We start from the raw sequence: 22,801 nt of genomic DNA, 5'->3' as shown, positions 1-22,801 counted from the left end.
TAGGGGGAAAAAACCACCACCACTCCCTCCATTTTTGAGAGAATGGAGAGTGTCAAACTCGGTTTTTTACAAGAAATGAAAAGTTTTTGACACAAAACCTAACCATATATAACATCACGATGTACCCTTGATTTATTTTTTTTATTCTACTTATTTTTCCATAGCGAAAAATGAATTCCACCGTCCAATAGGATTATGTTCATTTTCTAGAGACAGAATCACTTGATAGATGTTTCACATTTTGCTTGATTGGCTGGAATGCACAGTGGCATCTGCGTTGAGAAAAAGATCCTAATAGGGGAATTGGAGATGTAATGCACTCTCACAAGCGTGAGCAATCAGAATTATATATGGCACATAATGTCCTGATAGCCTCCAGCTAGTTGAGAGGCATAAGGTAGATTTGAATATTTGATAAGAGTGTCATAGGATGATAGGGACATGAAAGGTTTACAAAAAAAAGTGTGAAACACTTGCACTCAAATGAAATGTCAAACTGAAAAAATAAAGTAAAAACTTTTAATCTTCTAGTACTCTATATCTCAAAAGGAAGAGGGGAAATTTGGAAATGAAAAGAAAATTTCAAATGGATGGCAGCTGACCTATGTATAGTATAATTTGAAAGAAGATGCACTGTCTAAGTGATTTTGCTATATACAGCAGTACATGGACAAAGTTTGTGGCACCACAAAAAGGATAAAGAAAGAGAAGTCATATATTCATATTTTCGAAAATATTCTCTATCAATTACATTCTTCTTTCTATAAATTTTCTCTGTATATACTATATGAAAATTTTATACACAGTTTATAGTGTTAAAATATGGACGAAAAGTGCTCTAAACTTTGTTGAGCTTAAGAAATCACACACACCCTCAACTCACCTCCGTCTCCTCTGGTGATCCGAGTGTCAGCATCAATGTATGTAACTTCAAACTCACCTCTTCCTGTATTATTAGATGGAGGCCTAATTGCTTCTGGAAGCTGAGGCAACTCAAAGAGTGGAAGCTACGATAAGTTTCCTGTTGTCTTGATACTTGGATAGATTATTTGACCATAATTGGATTTGGTTTTGACCAGTAAAAATTTTATCCGATTTTTATATCGTTACTCGCGTTTATGTTACGATTTTGATATAGAAGCCTTTTGAGTTCAATTTATGTAGCTTCATACACACTTGGAAAGAGTTGTGTATTCTAAGAAGTTTTTATTGGACCTCAAACAAATATAGCATGTTGTAGCAGGCACCTACAACATGAAAAATCGGAAGATGGACCAAAAAATGCATGTCAAAACTGCATTTATTTTTTTCTTTTTAATTTAGTTTATTTTTTCAATCAGATAAGTTCGCCCCTCTCTATATTCTGTCAAATCTCTATTAAGACTCTTCTTATAATTAGCTGGTCTTCAAACTATCCGAGTCAAGTTTTGTTAGAGTTCAACTCCCACATGCAGAAGTTTGATTCGAACTCGCTTTCGAATTTAATATTGAAGGTCAAGCTCGACTCGTCTAGTTCTACTAATAGCTCGAGCTTGACTCGTTTTACACTTCGAGCTCGAGTTCAGTTATGTTCGTTTGAACTCGAACTCGAGCTCAAACTCAAACTCAAAAAAATATATATAAAATATTAAAACTAATATAAATTGTAAATTATAATTGGGTATAAAGTATAAAATGACATATAAATTATAAATTATATACTACATATATATATGGGCTTATAAAACGAGTAGCTCGCGACGCAAGCTCGTGCTCGACTCAAGTAGCTTGAACTACTCGCTATCAATTAAGCTCAAACTCGACTCATACTTTTGTGCGGACGAGTTTGAGTAGAGCCTCCTACCAGCCCAGCTCGACTCGATGACCAGCCCTACTCAATTTATAATAATCAAATCAACATTTTTTTAATTTCCATTTTAACTCTTAAAAGAAAATTAAACATTATTATGTGTGAGTGAGTGTGTGACACTAAAATCTCCATTATTATTGAAAAGGTTCAAATATGCCAATTATATCTAACCAATGTTTTTCTTATAATCAACAATTTCCAATTTCCAATTTTAATACTACGGTAAAAGAAACACTACCTTTGAGGCCAGAGTGAGTTGAGTTAGTGTTTTTATTAGCCACCAGTCCACCATTCTTCCTCACTTCAATTTTTAGGATTGGACTAAAATGTGCAATTGCATTTCCTCTTCAGTACTAGTCCCACTCTCCTCCTCATACCGTGGTACTATAGTTGGTGCTGGATTTCAGGTTCGTTTTCATAACACCACTTTATTTCCAACTCCTAAAGTTACTAATAACAAATCAGACAATTTCGAGCTTTCTAAAGAATTGAACTTTAAGGAAATTGAGGCAGATAAAAGTAAAAATGAAGCTTTTGATGATTTAGTGAAGTTGGATGATGACAAAGAAGTGAAGTCTCAGGAGGAGATTGTTGGGAAGAGGGAGTTATTGAGAAAAGGAATAAGACAAGTGATAAGGAGAAGTAACATGATTGCTAAGCAAGTGGTCTGCATTCAATCTGCTCTCAGCTTGGGCTTTGTTTCTCAGCTTTGGGTCGACACTGGTTTGGTATAATTCTCCTTAATCTTTTGAATTTCGGAATTGGAATTAAGCTATGTAGTTCATTTGATTACTAGTAATATATGTTTCAGTGGGAAGTTGTTGCTGTTGAAGTGCGTCCAAGCATGCTTTCTGGGGAAATTGAACGATTTCTTCTTCAAGATGTTTGCCAGGTATATTATATATTCTCTCCTTTCTGTGCATGATGATGCAATGGAGTATTCCTTGTACATTATGAGCCAAACATGTATTTAATAGAATTCCTAGACAAGTAAAACTACTTTTGAGGAATTATTTCCATGGTCAGACTGATTGAATGGAAACCAGTGGTTGAAATGGTAACGGGATAGGATGAGTACGACCTCTGGTCACGAGATTGATTTTATAGGGTTCTTCAATGTCATCTAAATGGAGATGGATCGAATAATTATATCACCAATTATATGTAGTTGGGTTTGTTTCTGACCTCAGAGATTGCTCAATGAAATTTTCTTCTTAGTATGATATGATGCATGGGCACTCTGCACATTGTTTCTTCGTGGATAGTATCAAATAATATTATATTGACATATAGAGTAGACTGCTATCATTTTTACCATCGAGCAAGTTGTACATTCATGAGCAACCATAACTTAATGTACCCCCCACTGAAAGGTGCCGATTCACTTTGCAGATTGAACTGTAAAACCTAGGCATCAACAATCTGAGTTTGATGGTCACTTTGTGTTTAGATAACATCAAGGGCATGGTTTATAACTTTAAGAGGCTATTGTATATTCTTATGCTCATTATATCATCATTTCAGATTGGGGATGTAGTTCTTGTTGAGGATGAGCGTGTGTTGGAGGAGCAGATTAGAATGATGGGCTTGGATACTTTGGTATGTAGTTCTTGTGTTTGAATTGTAGCACAAATATTTATCCTGATTTGGAGTAAAGAGATAGAAATAAAATTTGGACAAAAGACGATTGGACTCTATAGCTTGACATAATGGGAAGCATAGTTAAGAAAAGGTATCATGGTATTCGACATAGATAGTGTACCCTTTTTCTCAACTTGGTATCTTCTATTCTGCAAAGAGGAATAATCAAAGAATGTGAATCACATGGAGTGTACAGGAATGATGCTTCCTATCTGATAGATGGATGCACCATCAAATTACATGATATGAGAAAACTTACATGGGCATTTTGCAGGTTGGGTATAATGTCGTTACACAAAGTCGACGCAAAATTGGAAAGGTGGGTCCAAGGTCTTATGAAACTGTCATTCAGATGCATACACCCTCCCTTGTAATCTCATTATATTTTTGTTCTTAAACTGAAAAAGGTACGAGGATTCACATTCAACATTAACTCTGGAGTCGTGGAATTGCTGGAGCTAGATTCATTTGGGATTTCATTTATACCATCAAGTTTGGTTAGTCTATAAATAAATCATCTTACTTCTTTAAGACCATTTTCACAGCTGTTATTTAAGCGCTGGATATGTGTAGTTCTGCAAGACAAAATTGCTTTTCTTCTACAGATAAAAGTTATCTTTAGGTGAATCTTATGTTCCTAATGCCATCAACGTGCCTCATTTTCAGGTCAGTACATACGCTTTGTTTGTTGAGGATGTTATTGACGTTGAATCTGACACTGTGGTAGTGCATGAAGTTGCAGTCTCCCGGGTACAAAGACTAACCAAGGTACACATATATATATTCAAGTTCTCCAATTATCGTCTTAGTAGGTCCTGCTCTGTAATCAATTTTTTTTTTATTCGATGAAAATGCAATTTCTTGTAATTTATTTCTTCTTCTCTTGTTTTCCTGCAGTATTTTTCATTTTATTTTACTTTTGCTTGCATTAGGTGTTTGTGTCCTGTTAGTCGACATCTATGTAGTAGATAAAACTGATGCAGTATTACTTAACAAAAAAAGAAAAGAAGAACTCATAATGCAGAATTTGAGCAATGTCTTATTTGTTGAAAAAAAGAGGTTAACGGCACTGAGAATCTGAAATAATTTCAGAACTTCTATGCATTTTGTTTTTTAATCAGCTAATTCTGTAGTGTTGTTGCATTTTGTATATATGTTATCACTAAAGATATATTTGATTGACACTTGGAATATGTGATATGGGCATATCCGTGTACTAATATTAGTGGGTTTATTGTGTTCACTTCAAATCCAGTTTGAGCTGTAATTTATTGGTTTCTGTCCTGCACTTCCTTAGAGCATCTTTAGGACTGATACCAACCTAGCATCAAACACCAAATTTCCAACTATTTGGTGTTTTTTCAACTTCAGGAGAGTCACATGTTGATGAAAACACCAAACCAAACACCAAATCGGCCAATATTTGGTTCTAGGTTTGGTGTTGTATCAAACTCTCACGCGGTTTTCCCAAAACCGCGCAGTATTTCTAACACCGCATGGGCTTGGGCTTCTAAGTGGGATTCAATCACGCGGTTTTTAAAAATTGCGCGAGATTGGGGAAAGAAAATACGATACATTGCGTGGTTTCTTGGGCTTGGGCTTTTAAGATGGGCTTCACGGTTTTGACAAAAGCGTGGGCATCTGTTTATCCAAAACCTAGTTTTGTCGAAAATTTGATGTTGCTCCCCGAAGTTGTTTGGTGTTTTTGGACCCGTTTACCAAGTAGAGTCTCATGAAATCTTCCCTCTTTTCCTTCAATTACATCTGAAAATTAAACTTTATTATGACCGTCCTCATTCGGATCCCATTATCAAGAAGTGTGTGGCTTCTTGTACTAATTTCTCCGGACACATTACTAATTCCCTGGCGGGAGATCTACTTGTTGTTAATAGATCGGTAAGAGTATTGTTCGATAGATAACTCTTCGATAGAGTTCATTAATATCCGAACTCATTAGTTGGAATGATTGGTCTTTGAAGCGAGGAACAGAATAGGCACAAAACCATCCGTTCTCGGTTCTACGTTTGTTGAATAAAATGCTTAACTAATTCCATACGCCTAACCAAAAATCTTTTCTTTTTCCAATTTTTCTATCTTCCCATTCCGGTGGGCCCTTCTTTAATTCTTTCCATTCTAACAATAAAGAATCTGTAATAAGTCGCGAAACGGATCGGCTAATTGTTCTCCGATACTTTTGCTCTAGTAGATATTTTCGATTTCGAAATGTATTGAAGCCTTATTGTATTTCCATAAAGAATGAAAACGTAAGAAAGTGGGTTTTTAATTACGGGCCTAGCAAAAGAAAAATTGGGATAGGTTCCTATAGGATTTCCCCTTCAAAACCGGACATGAAGGTTTCCTCTCATCCGGCTCAAGTAGTTACACCAAAAAAAGATAAACAGAGGGGTTCTCGCTTTACATTTTTTTATATAAAAGACCCCAAAGATCTACTCCTTACTCAAGTTCCCAGTGAGGACCAACCAACATTTCATTGGTGTTTTTTTGGTAGCTCTCCTAAAGATGCTCTTAGTCCTTGTTATCATGTTTGAATCTTAATTTCACTCCGGATTGGTAGAGATACCGCTTTAAATTATGGAAAGCGTGGATTTAAAGTTGATATGAAATTCTTTTAAAGATATCACTTCCCTGTGCATCTGTTTAAACTATTAGAAGCCAAATATTCAGGCTCTGTAGAACATAATTTAATGAGATTCCAGTCTTGATAATTGTAAGTTTCACTCCTTTGTTGGTGGATACAATCTTTTGAAGCAGAAAAAACAGAATACATGCGGGCTATAAGGTGCGAGAGACCCATTTAAGCTTATGCTTATAATTTTATAGCTTAGAACCCATCTAAAGGCAAAGTCGCCATCATAAATATTGACTACAGGCCCAGAGAGGTTTGATACTTGATATTTTACAGTGTAGGTGATACTGTGGCACCTCCTCTTTTCATGAAAAGAATCTTTATTCTTCAGTCACCAAAAAACTACTTATTACAGAAGAGCTCAACCACTGAGGGTTTCTAAAAGCGAATAGAGTAGTACTCTGAAACGCATTATGTTAGAACCCAATTGTATTTGACATTTGTGATGGTGTGAAAAAGGATCAAGCGGATTGAGCTACATTTCAGTGCAGAAACTTACGATGAAACCATTGCTAATTTCTTTCATATATTATGACAAATGATCACATTTTTTTCCAAGATGACGTAACATTTTTCTGTGAATTCTTCAATAGTATCTTTTTACAGTAGTGTGTCATGTTTTTACTTATGCAGGGCTTCTGGGATACTCCAAATGCAGGAACCTCTACAGACAAGCTTGAAGAATATTCTGACTTTGAAAGAGGGTCAGTCCAGTCTAATTCAAGACGAAATAGCCGGAAATTGGCAACAGAATTGAGAGAAACTGAGGATGATTGGCAGCTTCCTATGGATTATCTATGATAGATCTGCAGGCATAGTGAACGTAACAACTTCCGTTGTATATTGACTTTGTACATATTATAGCCATTATTTTCTCTTTTTGCTCTCTGACAAAATTAGTTGTCACCTTCTTACAGTAACTATCGTAGGATTCGTAGGTGGTGTGCTCATGTATATATTAGTATGACTGAGTAGCAACATGTATAGTATATTAGTATGACAGTGAGTAGCAACAGTGTTGCTGAAGAAATAATGTCAATTAAGTAACTTTGCAACTTTCTCAGTTTTCCTTGGAAATCTTGTCAACAATGTATGGGAACTCTTAGATCTCATTAACTTCTTTGTGTTACAATCATGAATCATGTTTGTAGTAGAATTGCATTCGCTTAAATTTCTTACACGTAAATCATGTTTTTTGCTTAGTCATATATAAACTGGGCCAGGGTTTTGAATCGGTATGTTACTTGAGTACTTCAAATCCACGATTCTTTAGGTGTATCTTTCATTATTCATGTACCTCATAACCCTCATACCCCACTATCAATTTCTTCCAACAACTGTCTGAGAGATAATTGCCCTGTTGGTGAAGTACCAGAGTAATAAATCAACAGTTATGCAGCAGCAGCATCGAACATATCAATGTGGACATGCGGTATTGTAAGAAAGTTACGGAGAAACAGTATGGTGCTTGTGCTTGTGGATCTGGAACATGAGTCTGGTGGTTGTTTGCGTATCAGGATAAGCCTGATAGGGGCTCTGACCTTTCAACTTTTCAAGTGCATTGCCAAGTTACCCAACATTGGTATCAAAGCCAACTAGGGGAAATGCCTTGTATTGGGTATGTGGGATGGATCAGTCATTTAAACAAAAAAACTGAAGCTCTTCTACAAGCTCTTTATTCTGATCTATCAGGACTCAGGATGTAATCTGCGAAGTTTACATAGTATCACAGCCAATAAGTGCACTATTTAGGTTGTTTACAGATAACCACCAAGCAACTCAAATCTCTGTTGCTAATAAGGAATGCCATCCCATATAATTGCTAATAAGGAATGCCATCCCATATTCTAGATTATGTTCTCCATATTTTTCCTTCAAAATAATAAAACTGAATCTGACCATTTAAACTTGGGTAGAAGCCCAAGTTACCTGCCAGAAAAAACGTGAATATATAGCTGACACTTCCTGAATTGGGGAAATCATGAGTAGTTCACTTCATCAATTGTAAGAATTATAAGAATAGCTTTGCGGATGCTATCCTACTTCTTTATTATTAAGACTTAGTAATTTGTATCTCAAAGATGTTTTGAAGAATGTATGTTATAATAAAGAAAGATACCTGAAACATCTCAAGTCTAAACATCCAATAACAAACAAACCTCATTTATCTAAGTGTCTTACGAAAATATGGATAAACTAAACTAAGCCTAGAGTCATCAATCCTTTAAGACTCTCCACAAAATCATAGTAGTGCACTAGAGGGCCGCAATACACTCAATTTCAACCTTTGCATCCATGGGTAATGCTGCTACCTGGTATGTTGCACGTGCTGGTGCAGGAGGTGAAAAATCTGCAAAATAAAGAGAATTCATCAGTGAATCTGCAGGACAAAATCTCTTGAGAAAGCCATCAACTTAACAAATCTGTCGAGTTTCAAAACACAAATTAGTATACGGTACGCGCACACACACACACAAAACACCCACACGGCCACACAGTCTTAACACATTACATTTACACAGACAAACAAACACAAACATGCGAACCAACACACACACCCAGGTCTTCAGGCAGTAAATATTAGTAATCAATAAACAAGTCCACATTTTAAGATTGTAAAATGGAGGAATCCTCTGTGGACATGCATGGCTAGTCATACGGTCATACCAAGACAGATGTTTTATGCACAAGATAGAGCCACCCAGTATCTTGGAAAGGATGGCTATGAAGGGATTTCAGAAAAGCACCTCCTGCCTACCCATGAAAAGGGTTGCTAAGCACCCCTTCAACCTATACAAAACATTTCTAGCAGGCTGTATTTTGTAGTAAACAAAACAAAGGAATACTTCCCCGCATTACTATAATAATAAATAGTGATCTCCCAATTAACAAGGTCTGAAATCGTGTTCTTTAGGTCACACTTTTCTGGGTTCTGCAATTAAAATTATTTTAAAGATGCTTAGAGTGGGATCACATGAACAAGAAAGCCTTCCAATCTCTTCATCATTGATGAACTTTCTTATTTCTTTAGAAAATACATTTTATCCCAGTTTAACTAAGTAGACTCACATCTAGCATAGATCTCATTAACTTTCTTAAAGTCCTTCAAGTCTGCCAACCTGCAGAAAAAAAGAAACAGGAAACTCTCGGTTTATTTACTTTTAAAATTTCGAAAGAAAACATACATAATAATAAATATAAAACAGTGTATCATACATAATTGTAGTCTTAACGACTGAAGAATAGCTGGCACCACTCGCTTTCAATATTTCCCCCATATTCTTGAGTACCTGCCAAATATAATCCTTCAGTCAATGGTCCTTTCTCAGGTTGCAGATAGAAAAGCAATCAGCACTATACAGAGTGATTCGTACAACATTCACTACCGACAGTTACACAAAAGCACTAACTCTCCTGTGGCATGATCAATTGGTTCAGTAAGAAGTAAGATGTCGCTTGAAAGCTGTAGTATGGGTACTCGCTCACAACAAATACCCCACCACATCCGTCCTGCCCTATCTATCAGACACATCCTCAGATATCTTAATTATTGATGAACTACTGAAGTCCCAAACCTAATAGAATCCAAGATGAAACCTAAAAAAACATGATATGCAGATAACGGAATAGAAACACATATTATCTCACTCCATTCACATTTACTCGGATAGGTATATAACCATCTTCTGAACCCAACACTGATACAGCTAAAATCAACTAAATACCAGTCATGAAAAGAATCTAAGCTGTTCTATATATTATAGGAAACTTTATTTTTTGATGGTAGGGACCTGTGGAGGCACGGGCACCTTAATATATAATAGGAAACTTTCCCTTTACTAGTTCAACTTAATCCTAACTCCTAAGAAATTACGAATTCTCACCTCATGGGCACCAGATTTTTCACCATCACACCTCTCAAGAAATAGCTGGGATGTTATAGTCAGACGGTATAATAGTTTCAATGTAAAACAAAAGTCAGCAAAATCTTAAAGTTCTAGGACCGACTTACACTGCTGCCACTGCATAGCTTTAGATATTCTAATGCAACTTATTCCAAAGTAAAGAATGTTGATACATGTTGAATTTGTCAGACCTTATTGGTTCACACTCCTCAAGGTAAACCAAATCCACATAAAACCGACAAGATGAACCAAGTACCTTGGCCAAGGACACACCAAGATGTCAGTTGGCCAAAGGAACTCCACCGCTGTTGTAGATCTCAGTCTTAGCAACTCTAGTTCCACATTTCCACCCAAGTCTGGTATTCACCTTCCTCTTTCACCTTCTGTTGGTGGATCAATGATGCCCGAATACGGACAGGGACACCGAAACCTCAACAAGGACACTTGTAGAAATATGATTACAAGGATAGAGGAACAAAACTGGTATAATATACACACCATATCCCTTCAAATTTTGTTTTAACTACATATATAGTTAAAATTTATTCTTCAGTCTTCATCCCCTCAAATTCCCTTTTCAGCGGTGAAGGGGGATTGAACCCAAGAACTTGGGCCCAACCACCCAAGTCTTGACCGGTAGGTCACAAGTTGGGTTTGTCCAGTTTACACAATCTAAGGTGGGTGGACGCATGGATGATGAGTAAAATTTCATTATTCCAAACTTCAAATTCAAGTTGACCAGCTACAGTCAAGTTGGTGGCCATCCAAAAGGAAACACCTCAGCTTTCACTTACTAGCTTATATTTTAAACTAAGTTACATTGACAAGGATAGGTGTGCCCATATCGGACACGGACACGAAGTGTCTGACACAGTGAAATATCAAATATTGAGGTATATCACATACAATATGTGTCCGACACGGACACGTGGATACGTATCCGACACGGATTATTTTTGAAATATGGTGGTGTATATCCATGTTACATAGATTTTAAACCTTGAAAGTTACAAAAATATTCCTTAAATTTTTTTCCTGATATTTTATATGAAAAAAGTAAAGCTCAAATTGCTTTTCATAAAAAGTAAAATTTCTCATTTTAACCATCTAATAAAAGAATCTTATATCATTATTTACATACCTGTTCTGTTTGTTCCTCCACCCCATCTGACACAAACTTTCCGGTCTGCAATTCATTACAAATGCAATCATTTAGTTGATATAAAGTAGTAAGAGGCTGAACAAATAAAAATATGTAACCATCATTTTGGTTGTGCAGGGCAACCAACCTCGGGAATGAGACCGAGAACGCCAGATACAAATAAGAAGTTGTTGGCCTTGATAGCTTGCGAATAAGGTCCCAGAGCAGCAGGGGCCTTTTCTGTTTTAACAACCTCCTTTATACCTATAAAACCATTAATCTTACAAAACAAAACAACAAAACAAAACAAAACAAAACAAAACAAGTAAAACACTAGTAGCAGAGAAAGAAAATCACTGGTCTCTGCAGAACTGGTTAACGAAGCAAAGGGCTTAGATTGCCTCTGAGAAGAAGATGGGCCACGCCACAAAGTCGAACCAGCTACGGAGGCACAACAACCAATTCCAAATGCGAGTTGTGTACGACTGCGCAGGGTACCTAGTTCTAGGGCCGGCGTAGATAGGGATCTTGCTGCACACCACGACATTTTTGCCTGAAACAACGCTTGTAACATCATTACTCAAACATACTAACCCACAAAACAATAACAAAAATGATTAATCTAACAATAGCCTACACATGCATTAAGAAAAATAAATGCAATGGACATACTTATAATGCGAAATACAGATTCGTAGCTTTGGAATTTGAGGAACAATCTGATCAATGGTAAGGAAGTATATCTGATGAATGGTAGGAAGTATGTTGGGCTGTGGGCTTAAGTAGTCGGTTTTGGAGTTTACTTCAAAATTGCATGTTCAAACCCTCATTGGCCCTCACAGATTTGAGGGGCAGGCTGGCCCGGCCCTCATGCTTATAAGGGGCGGGTTAGGGCCTATATTATGAAACATGAACCTGGCTGTCATTAAGTCATCACCAGCCCTCACTTGACCCTCGTACGTTTTATTGTTATTTTATATTATATTTATGTATTATAATTATAATTATTTAAGTTGTATAAAAAAAATCACTAAATTAGTATTCAATAGGGGATAAATTATAATATAACATAATATATGCGTTTTTTGTAATTGATTTAATGATATGTATATAAGTCATACATAAAAGTAAATCCAACTTAACAAATAACAACATAGTTAAGTATGAAAAATATAGATGTTTTAAGAATATCATCTCTTCCATCATCTCTATCTATTATTATTTTTGCCCCGCAACTATTATATCTTGCCCACCTCAACAACACTATTTTTTTTTTTTATCTACATCAACACATGTTTGTCTCCTTTAGACCAACTTTATCAAGACATCTATTAGTTGAAGTTTAAACTTTCAAATGTTATTATATTTTTCGATTGAAATTTTATTTTGTTATTAGAGCATTGTTACTTTATTAGTTATATTGTTTTGAGTTAAATATTAGAATAGAGGTTTGGGACTCGAACCCTGCTAGCCTCAAAAAGTTACTGATCTCATTTAAAACATGCTTGCCAACAAAAAAAAAAAAAAAAAACACATATACACACTTGCAATTTATAATTTGTTAACCATTTAATATAACTTGCAATGCAATTAAACGTGTAAAGGGCATCGTGAAGAAGGTATAGGTTGTTTCTAATGTGTAAAGGGCCGGTATTGTGACGAAGTCATGGGTTATTTTTAGTGAAAGCACGTTAAAAAAAACCAACAAAGTTTAGCTTGCCATCAAATTATTAGTGAAAGCACGTTAAAAAAAAACAACAAAGTTTAGCTTGCCATCAAATCATTGTTATCATTTAGATTAAAAAACATATAACATACAAAGTTATGTTACGATTGATGCGATGGGTGTATGAATGTGTATTCCCACAATGAAAAAACATTTAAGTAATTATTGTTTTGTGTGTTAATATAATATAAATTTTAATGCGAAATAGGGTACCATGTATTGCATCGTAGGGTATTTGTGTTATATGTTCAACACTCTAGGCAGACTATTAATTTGGCCAACAATTTGATGACATGTCACCATTATAACATTTGCAGTTTTGGAATTGAAGACACATGCAAGACACAATATTCCCCACCATAAAATTGAAATACCGTATTTTTTTTTCCATCAATTAAGATGAAAGGTTTAAATCGGCAATTTGAAACTTCCAAGAAGCTAATTAAATTCCCCAATTCATATTTATTTGATTCATGAAAAAAAAAATATCTAATATGTCCAATTTATCTGAACTCTATTAGATTTTTCAAAATCAATTATCCTTTTAATTTTTAAATACATGCTACATTTCCAGCTTGAAGCTTTTCGAGATGACGATGTTGCGGTTTCAAATTGGAGCTTTTCGAGATGATGATGTGCGGTTTCAGATTGGAGCTTTTCGAGACGACGATGTGCGGTTAATGTCATTAATTATTGATATGGCATTAAAACTATGTGACCAACTCCTTAATTGATTATACTATGTAGAGTATGTTTTTACATATTTTTTTTATATATAATTAGTTATTTTGTAATAGACTTTATTTGGTAGAATTTTTCTCTCTTTCTATAGGATACGAGTGTTCCTAATAATTTTGATATAACCCGCTACTTGGAGATTGGTCTCATGTCATGTCGTAGTATAGGCGGAAGTAATGTAACAAAAAAGAACAAGGTATGTTTTTTTTTTTTTTTTTTTTTTTATTGTATCCACATCAACACACGCTTGTCTCTCTTAGACCAACTTTAAATCAATACATCTATTAGTTGAAGTTTAAACTTTCAAATGTTATTATATTTTTCGATTGAAAATTTATTTTGTTATTAGAAAATTGTTAGTTATATTGTTTTGAGTTAAATGTTGGAATAGACATATTGACTACTAACATACTTGCAATGTATAATGTGTTAACCATTTAATATAGCTTGCAATGCAATTAAACATGTAAAGGGCATCGTGACGAAGTCGTGGGTTGTTTCTAACGTGTAAAAGGTATTGTGACGATGTCATGTGTTATTTTTAGTAAAAACATGTTAAAAAAACGCACCAAAATTTAGCTTGCTATCAAATTATTGTTATCATCTAGATTAAAAAACATATAACATACAAAGTTATGTTACGACTAGTGCGGTGCATGAATGTGCATTCCCACAATGAAAGAACATTAAAGTAATTATTGTTTTGGGTGCCAATATAAATTTTAATGCGAAATAGGGTACCATGTATTGCATCGTAGGGTATTTGTGCTATGTGTCTAGCATTCTAGTATTTTTTTTTTAAAAAAAAAAAATGCAACTTTGAGAGGTCTCTTACCCCTATGACTCTAGTAACTTTGCAACTTTACCTTGTTCATCAATAAATAATGTATCCAATGTGCATATATATATTTTTTTCATTGTCCAACACTTCAATAGATAATAAAGGTATCAAGTACCTGTTTTACCGGTTTCGGAACCTAAACCGCAAAAAAAAAAAATCATAGTTAAAAATAGACACTAAAAAAAACCGGACTATATAGAACCAAAACCAAATGATTTTTAAACAAAAGAACCAGACTATAATTAGAACCGAATGTTATCGTATTTTTAACATAAAAAAAAATATAAAAACTCAAAACTCAAAACGTTTATTTATATATTACTACATTCTATTTTTAGTAATCTTCTGCTTTATATGGCCCCAAGTGACTGGACGTTGACCACTCCATACCCATTGACTCTCATTGACTCAATCCCGTTACAGTATGGTCATATATATATATTTTTATGGTAAATAGTCATATATATTTAAATTTCCCCACTAAGATTGAAATTACTTTTCCTCCATTAACTTAATCTTTGTTGGTTGTTTCTTGTTCGAATTTTTACAAATTAATTAACAAAAAACGTGCTAACAACTTCAATGGAAAATTTGAGTAAGGAAAATGAAACTCTTTGACTGAGCCCAATGGTTTTGTATTCTGTCTCTAATACTAAAAAAAAACAGTGTTAGGATAGAGGGCAGTAATATGGGTCCCAATTTCCTATAAAAAAATATGAGTCCCAATGGTTTCACAGACATTTTACACCCCTACTGCCCTACATCTTGCATAGAAAGAAAACCTAAAGAAAAAAAACAAATTTATCACTCTACACCGCTATATGGAAATGTAAAAGCCCAAAAAAACAAATCTGCCCAGTGTAATATTCAATGTAATTTCTATTCCTCAAAATCACTTTGCATAAATATCCACATAGAGAGTTATTTCAGCCGGTTTTCACTCCACTAAAATTATAGTTGAATGAAGACGCCAAATAACATGGAAAACACAGGGAATTGAAGGATAATTGCTTCGTTAGATTTGAGATCCCTGAATGCAGCTGGATAACTATAAAGGACCTGCAAAACTGACAAATGTAGGATTAGAAACTATCTTCTTGACATTTGGTAGCTCGTCAAATATGCATTCAAATATTCAAGTACATGTGTCATCGTGAACTGGTACCTACAAGTCTTGAATTGATCAGCAGAAAGACCTATGTAGTGCAATTTAACACAAAGAATTGAAACCAAAAACCAAAACTTTATAAATTCAATAAAAATAAAACTGGAAATGAAATGCAAGAGCAAGCACAAAGAATGCATTTAAGATAAGTTAAAGTATTATTCTATCATGTTTCAGTACCCCTTAAATAAAAAACATCATACATTTGAGTACTAATGAACCAGTTATCTAAATAACACAAACAACAGGTCACTCTACAACATCCGCCTATTCTCATAGTAATCAACATCTTTTATTTACAATAGGCCATTGATTTGAAACTAACTCTTCAGCGCTAAATGATGTTGTGATTCATTATTCTGTAGCCTGTAGCAGTAACGTGCACTAATATATCTTAGGTAACAAAACCATGTCAATATAAAGGATAGAGACTAAGTATTCAGTTGAACATTAGTGAAGGAAAAATTTCATAAATGGGATTGTAGAATAGAGGCGAACATAATATAGTTTCAAGCCTCTTGTTTATTCTATGTATAACTGAAGCTTTGTCTTGAACGCTTAAAAAACTTTTCCAGAGCTTTATTTTTAGGATGATGAGAAGTATAATAGACACAAAAGGTATAATAGACACCAAAGGTTTAAAATGAAGTTCACCTTTCCTAGGGAGGTTGATACTCTCCGATAAGAGATGGTCTATGACTAGGAGTAATAAGATGGGTAGAGAAGATCAATAAAGGAACTCAAAAAATGTTGGAGGGTACAGCCTCTTACTTGTAGTAGTATATAGCAGACTCAGATTTGATAATAACCATAGTTGAAGAATAAAAGAGAGTCGTCCTTCAACAAAATTGACAAAATAGACAACATTTACCCTTTGCTCAAAGCAACAACATACCTGAGACAACATGACATACAGAGGCATGCATATTGTTTAACAAAGAAAGCCCTCTCTGAAAAAGTTGTAATGGCCAAAATCAGTTCCTTACTCTCCCTATACTTTAATAATTGCAATATAAAATACTATATACATACACAAATCTATATATCATCAATAATTTAAAGTAAATCATAAACAATCTATATACCTGTAGAATGCTTTGAAGTATAATAAGCTGTCAAAAGTTCTCGGAAACCACTAAAAAGAATAGATGTTGCTGCCAATCACATACCTAAACAACTAATTAAACACCATAGCTTCCATTTCCGTTCAGATGTTCTTTTTTATACGAATTTCACAGCCAATTGGCATAATAACCTTTTCTCCCCTGTGTTGGCCTAGTGATTTCACATCCAAAACATATAACTTCTTTCCAATTGGAAACAGCTCACTAATCCCCATTTTCAAAACTAATATTAGAAGAAGCCCTTTAAAGCAATAAGCTAGGGTAGAAGGTGGGAAATTTTTACCTCTGAAACAAATCACAACAGCCTGGCCTGATTCGAAGCACACACACTCAGGGAGAGAGAGAGAGAGAGAACAAAAAGAAAAAGAAAGCAGCACTCAAACTAAACTGACTTTAAAGCTTGCTTCCAACTCAATGGAGTTGGAGGCAAGGCACCACCTCTTCTTGTATCCCTTGTACCTTAGTATTAAAAATCAAATACTTCGGATGTGTTAGAGTTCTAAGGGACACCTCCCAATGGCATATAAGGGTTGGGACATCTCCACATCTCAATTTGAAGAAACTTATTCGTACAAATAATGATAAAAAGATGCAAGGGGCAAATAATCAGCAACAATAAATAAAGTCATCACAATCACGTGCCAGTAAGTAAAAGCTAGAGTACTGAAGAAGTTATGAATGTGAAGCTATAATAACAAACAAAAACCACTCTCATTTTAACTTCACCTACAACTATCCATCAACCCAATTAATCATCATATACCAAAACATGAATAAAGGATTAGGATAAGAAACCCTTGTATGTGAAATGTTCACATTTTGTTAGTAGGACTCACTTAAATAGATCATTTCCGCCAATAAAAAATAAAAAATAAAATAGATCCTTTCCTTTGAAGGGTGATAGGAAGTTCATGGGGTTGTCAATGGACGTGAAACATTTTGTCGAAGCCTTTTTTGTCCATCGGCTCATTACAATGCTATGACTTGTATGATAGTATTTAAATGTATATATAATAATTGTTTAACCAAAAAAAAAAGGGAGGTAAGGGGCATGGGGGGTGATAATGGAAGAGGGAACAAAAGGCAAGTGGTTTCTTGTAGAAAATATGATGGGTACAATCAGTGAGACTTGAAAATCAATCATCTTAATAAAGGATCTAAAGTGAATTTCTATACAGACGTTTTGAAAAATTGCAAGTAATATTCGCCGACTGAAAAGGGGTATGAAAATCACACTAACGTTATACTATAATATTGGTTCATGTACTATAGCGTCTAGCAGTCTATGACATGAAAAGTAAAAAAAGATACGTATTTCATTTGAATAGCTTTCAAAAATAAAAAAGGGAAACCTCCTTAAAGTTTCCAAGCCTTATTTCTTAGAAGTACCTAGAGATCAGAAGGAAGTCCTATAAACTTAGAACAACACCATAGATCTTACATTATTTCTTTTATCATAGTCAAGAAGTTTATGCTAGCGTGTCTTTTATGTCACGTACGCAGAAGAGGTTAAAATGATTTTCATAAACAACCATCCCTCCAATCAAGAAGCTGTCATTTCCTAATGTCGTATAGCTGAAGTTGGAATGCGGTTGTAAAGGCGTTGTTGGTCCGTGTCAATTAATCTTAGTTAGAAAGGAGACCTTCACCAAAAATAGACTCTAAAACTCTATGTGGAGAAACACTAAATCCATTTGTTCTTTTGTGCAGTTGCGCACTTTCTAAAGTACACCACTACCTGATATCTAATGTTTTACTGTCAATACAAAGATATCAACATAAGAAAGTTGAAAATTGATAAAGCAGTACTAACCTTTCTGGTGAGCATCTCAACAACAACATAACTCCTACAGTCCACCAATCTGCAGCTTTATCATGGTCCTTGAGATATCAACATATCTCATGTGCCACATATTGCAATGCACCATACATAGAGCTTGACCTAGCATTCTCCTTGAATTACTTTGCCAGACCGTACCACCAACATGACCTAAACTAAATTATTAGTTGAATACAGGGAACATGTCCTAGAAAGCTAGAAGCAAACGCTGCCAGAATCTCAATTGCGATATGCAGTGAAGGGACGGGAAAATAACTCTTACATGTCTGTCAGCATTCAAGAGAACATATTCTGGTTTTAAACCCCTGTGCATTATGCCATTCGCATGACGATGAGAAACAGCATAAAAACTCAGCAGCATAAATGCACGCCAGATCTTCACTGAAATAACAGTTTTAGTAGATTTCAATATTCAAGACGGGTGAATTCATGCATATGGCATTTTCATAGTCACTAAAGCTGTTACACACGGAGGTGCCTGAAAAGACCATGGTGATAGAGCTGAAAAAAACAAAATGAGCCCCATTTAAAAGTTCAGCACAAGGTACAATCTGAATACTCTGCGAGATACAAATAATTTAGCCTTAGCATTGATGCTTATGGAGAAAAATAAAGAACAAAAGACCGCTAAAAAATATTCTAATGAGAACAGCTAGAACTCACATTTCTTGGGAATTTAAGGTAATGAAGAAATGGAAAGCCTACTGTTCTTTATTTTTTTGTTTACACACAGGAATTTCACAACACTTAAATTAGAAGATGCTGAATTGAAAAATATATTGATAACAAGACAAAGACTCACCTCATGTAAATAGGCAGCGCAGATCCTGGTATTGATATATTTAAATAAGGTAGTATCAGGTTGTTGGTTCTATTTGTGAAGTGCTTTAGCTGAGGCAACTTTTTCCTCAAGACTACAATTAGCTTCCATCTCCAAATATAAACCTTCCAGTACTGAATATATCTGGTCCATATTTGTATGTTTTCTGTCTTCTACTGAAAATACATTGACTCGATTCTTAACCTCTATCCAGCTTTGGCCAGGAACCTTCCTAACACCTCTGCTTCGCATTAATCTCCTTACTCTGGCGACCTCACCCCAGTTACCTGTCGATGCAAGGATGTTGCCGAGTAACACATGAGATGCTGAATCGGACGGATCCAGTTTCCATACACTATCTGCTGCACGCTTTGCAACCTCTACATCCCCACGGTTTCGACATGCTGCAAGCAGAGTTTTAAACACCACAATGTCAGGATCAAATAACATTTGACTGATAAAGTTCTCAGCTTCCTTCAGACGCCCAGCACGGGCAAGCATGTCAACCACACAACAACAGTGTTCCCTTGTAGGTGTAATCCCATAGTCAGACTCCATGATTTTGTAGTAATTGCACCCTTCCTCTACCAATCCAACATGGCTGCAAGCAGAGAGAACCCCGACAAAGGTGACATTGTTTGGCTTGATACCTGCACTTCTCATTGTTTCAAAAAGTTTGAGAGCTTCCTCCCCATAGCCGAACTGCGCATACCCCACAATCAAAGTACTCCAGGAGACGACGTCAGGATGAGTCATTGATTCAAAATATTTGCGAGCATCCATGATCGCTCCACACTTTGTATACATGTCGATTAATCCATTGCTAACCGAAGTGTCTGCATCAAATCCGCTTTTAATACCATAGTTATGAGCTTGACACCCCATTTCAAAGGAGGCTAAAACTGCACAAGCACCCAGCACATTTGCCAGTGTTATATGATCAATCTTATATTCAGAACTATGCATTAGTTTTAGGAATCGACAAGCATCATTGGGCTGGTTGTGACGCAGACATGCTGTTAGAATTGCATTCCAAGAAACTGAATCCAGATTGCTAGTCATCTTGTCAAAGATATTGAATGCAGCAGAGAGATCCAAACAGTTGGTGTACATGGTAATGAGAGTGTTACATACAGGGACATCAACGTCCAAACCCATCTTAAGAACATATGCATGAACCTGTTTGCCTTGATATAATGAAGCAAAAGTAGTGAAAGAACATAGCAGACAACGGATGGTGATCTCTTCTGGCACAAATGATAAATGCCTCATCTGAGAAAACAACGACATGGACCCATTAGAATCACCACTATAAGCAAAGCCAGCTATAATTGCATTCCATGAAACTAAATCAGGCTCATTTATCTGATAGAAAGCTTTCTTTGCAGATTCTAAGCTACCACATTTTGCATACATGTCACAAAGGGAACAACCAGCATACACATCTTTTCCGAAACCAAATTTTATACTCAGTCCATGGATTCGCCTCCCATATTCAGAATTTAATATACCACTACATGCACTAAAAACACTTCCAAAGATAAACTCATTCGGGCAGTAAACACCCAGAGAATGCATTTCCACAAACAGTTCCAAAGCTTCTATCTCACAACCCTGCTGCACAAACCCGCTAATCATCGATCCCCACGAAACCAAATCCTTCGAAACAATCTTATCAAACACAATCCAAGCACTGTCAATCTCATTAAACTTAGTGTACATTGCAACAAGAGCATTCTTCGGAATAATACATTCTGCTCCAAATTCAAATTTCAAGACATGACCATGCAACTGCTTACCTAACTCGACATCATTTAAACCCGCACAAGCTCTAATCACACTTCCAAAAGCAAACTGATCCGGCACAACACCCGAACGCTGCATTTTAACATAAAACTTCATAGCATCCTTCTCTCTGTGATTCTGTGTATACCCAGCAATCATTGAAGACCAAGAAACTACATTGTGTTCACTCATTTTATCAAAAACCATGCAAGCATCATCTAACGAGCCACATTTTCCATACATGTTTAGTATATGGTTATGAAGAACAATATCTGGTTGTACACTATTTATTTTATTTTTATTTTTTTATCTACATCAACACATGCTTGTCTCCTTTAGACCAACTTTAAATCAAGACATCTATTAGTTGAAGTTTAAACTTTCAAATGTTATTATATTTTTCGATTGAAATTTTATTTTGTTATTAGAGCATTATTGTTACTTTGTTAGTTATATTGTTTTGAGTTAAATATTATAATAAAGGTCTAGGACTCGAACCCTCCTAGCCTCAAAAAGTTACTGATCTCATTTAAAACAGGTTTGCCAATAAAAAAAAAAAAAAAAAAAAACATACACACACTTGCAATTTATAATTTGTTAACCATTTAATATAACTTGCAATGCAATTAAACGTGTAAAGGGCATCATGACGAAACTATGGGTTGTTTCTAATGTGTAAAGGGCCGGTATTGTGACGAAGTCATGGGTTGTTTTTAGTGAAAACACATTAAAAAAAAACAACAAAGTTTAGCTTGCCATCAAATTATTGTTATCATTTAGATTAAAAAACATATAACATACAAAATTATGTTACGACTGATGCGGTGGGTGTATGAATGTGTATTCCCACAATGAAAAAACATTTAAGTAATTATTGTTTTGTGTGTTAATATAAATTTTAATGCGAAATAGGGTACCATGTATTGCATCGTAGGGTATTTGTGTTATATGTCCAACACTCTAGGTAGACTATTAATTTGGCCAACAGTTTGATGACATGTCACCATTATAACATTTGCAATTTTGGAATTGAAGACACATGCAAGACACAATATTCCCCACAACTGTCTGAGAGATAATTGCCCTGTTGGTGAAGTACCAGAGTAATAGATCAACAGTTATGCAGCAGCAGCAGCACCGAACATATCAATGTGGGCATGCGGTATTGAAAGAAAGTTACGGAGAAACAGTATGGTGCTTGTGCGTGTGGGTCTGGAACATGAAATGATACTGGGATCGAGTTCGGTGGTTGTTTGCGTATACGATAAGCCGGCAATGCCTTGTATTGGGTATGTGGGATGGATCAGTCATTTAAACAAAAAAAACTGAAGCTCTTCTACAAGCTCTTTATTCTGATCAATCAGGACTCAGGACTACAAGCTCTTTATTCTGATCTATCAGGACTCAGGAGTTGCTAGGATCTCAAAATATTAACAAACCATCAATAGGATGTAATCTGCAAAGTTTACATAGTATCACAGGCAATACGTGCACTACTAGTCTATTCAAAATACGTGCACTATTTAGGTTGTTTACAGATAAACACCGAGCAACTCAAATCTCTGTTGCATATAAGTAA

The 22,801-nt window shown here is 35.4% G+C and overlaps 3 protein-coding genes across 6 annotated transcripts; 1 reads left to right on the top strand and 2 right to left on the bottom strand.

The window, feature by feature from the left end:
* Nucleotides 1-1,851: 1,851 nt before the first annotated feature.
* LOC147490337 (uncharacterized) lies at nucleotides 1,852-7,194 on the top strand. Of its 4 annotated transcripts, XM_086572946.1 has the most exons (8): nucleotides 2,098-2,256; nucleotides 2,396-2,577; nucleotides 2,661-2,741; nucleotides 3,374-3,448; nucleotides 3,765-3,809; nucleotides 3,898-3,987; nucleotides 4,157-4,258; nucleotides 6,771-7,194. In XM_086572946.1, exons 2-8 carry the CDS (start codon nucleotides 2,497-2,499, stop codon nucleotides 6,936-6,938), a joined length of 642 nt encoding a protein of 213 aa, XP_086429072.1. In that variant the 5' UTR covers nucleotides 2,098-2,256; nucleotides 2,396-2,496; the 3' UTR covers nucleotides 6,939-7,194. The 4 variants fall into 4 exon arrangements, with proteins under 4 accessions (XP_086429068.1, XP_086429071.1, XP_086429070.1 ...); XM_086572942.1 differs by having other exon boundaries at nucleotides 1,852-2,577; XM_086572944.1 differs by having other exon boundaries at nucleotides 2,035-2,577; nucleotides 6,796-7,035.
* Nucleotides 7,195-8,139: 945 nt separating this feature from the next.
* LOC147490336 (reactive Intermediate Deaminase A, chloroplastic-like) lies at nucleotides 8,140-11,993 on the bottom strand. The gene is made up of 7 exons (XM_086570745.1): nucleotides 11,856-11,993; nucleotides 11,541-11,736; nucleotides 11,332-11,447; nucleotides 11,184-11,228; nucleotides 9,354-9,427; nucleotides 9,207-9,256; nucleotides 8,140-8,487 (listed from the first exon to the last, which is right to left on the bottom strand). Exons 2-7 carry the CDS (start codon nucleotides 11,728-11,730, stop codon nucleotides 8,393-8,395), a joined length of 570 nt encoding a protein of 189 aa, XP_086426871.1. The 5' UTR covers nucleotides 11,731-11,736; nucleotides 11,856-11,993; the 3' UTR covers nucleotides 8,140-8,392.
* A 3,356-nt stretch (nucleotides 11,994-15,349) lies between these two features.
* On the bottom strand, nucleotides 15,350-22,793 carry LOC147490335 (pentatricopeptide repeat-containing protein At3g53360, mitochondrial-like). Its single transcript, XM_086574847.1, has 6 exons — nucleotides 22,759-22,793; nucleotides 19,420-21,505; nucleotides 18,880-19,118; nucleotides 18,591-18,767; nucleotides 16,549-16,603; nucleotides 15,350-15,547 (listed from the first exon to the last, which is right to left on the bottom strand). Exons 1-2 carry the CDS (start codon nucleotides 22,791-22,793, stop codon nucleotides 19,489-19,491), a joined length of 2,052 nt encoding a protein of 683 aa, XP_086430973.1. The 3' UTR covers nucleotides 15,350-15,547; nucleotides 16,549-16,603; nucleotides 18,591-18,767; nucleotides 18,880-19,118; nucleotides 19,420-19,488.
* Nucleotides 22,794-22,801: the final 8 nt, after the last annotated feature.

This window comes from Coptis chinensis, chromosome 7 (assembly GCF_015680905.1).
Source record: "Coptis chinensis isolate HL-2020 chromosome 7, ASM1568090v1, whole genome shotgun sequence".
NCBI lineage: Eukaryota > Viridiplantae > Streptophyta > Magnoliopsida > Ranunculales > Ranunculaceae > Coptis > Coptis chinensis.
The sequence above is the reverse complement of the archived record's forward strand: the minus strand, read 5'-3'. Positions and strand labels throughout refer to the sequence as shown.

What these genes read in the sequence shown, in the direction of transcription:
- LOC147490337 (XM_086572942.1), top strand. Translation starts at nt 2,176, where the DNA reads ATGTGCAATTGCATTTCCTCTTCAGTACTAGTCCCACTCTCCTCCTCA. An exon ending in GTCGACGCAAAATTGGAAAG is followed by an intron (nt 3,810 to 3,897) that starts GTGGGTCCAAGG and finishes AAACTGAAAAAG; the next exon opens with GTACGAGGATTCACATTCAA. An exon ending in GGGTACAAAGACTAACCAAG is followed by an intron (nt 4,259 to 6,770) that starts GTACACATATAT and finishes TTACTTATGCAG; the next exon opens with GGCTTCTGGGATACTCCAAA.
- LOC147490336 (XM_086570745.1), bottom strand. Translation starts at nt 11,730, where the DNA reads ATGTCGTGGTGTGCAGCAAGATCCCTATCTACGCCGGCCCTAGAACTA. An exon ending in TGGAGGAACAAACAGAACAG is followed by an intron (nt 9,428 to 11,183) that starts GTATGTAAATAA and finishes TATATTTGGCAG; the next exon opens with GTACTCAAGAATATGGGGGA. An exon ending in GTCGTTAAGACTACAATTAT is followed by an intron (nt 9,257 to 9,353) that starts GTATGATACACT and finishes TTTTTTCTGCAG; the next exon opens with GTTGGCAGACTTGAAGGACT.
- LOC147490335 (XM_086574847.1), bottom strand. Translation starts at nt 22,793, where the DNA reads ATGCAACAGAGATTTGAGTTGCTCGGTGTTTATCT. An exon ending in GAGTTGCTCGGTGTTTATCT is followed by an intron (nt 21,506 to 22,758) that starts GTAAACAACCTA and finishes TAAAATAAATAG; the next exon opens with TGTACAACCAGATATTGTTC.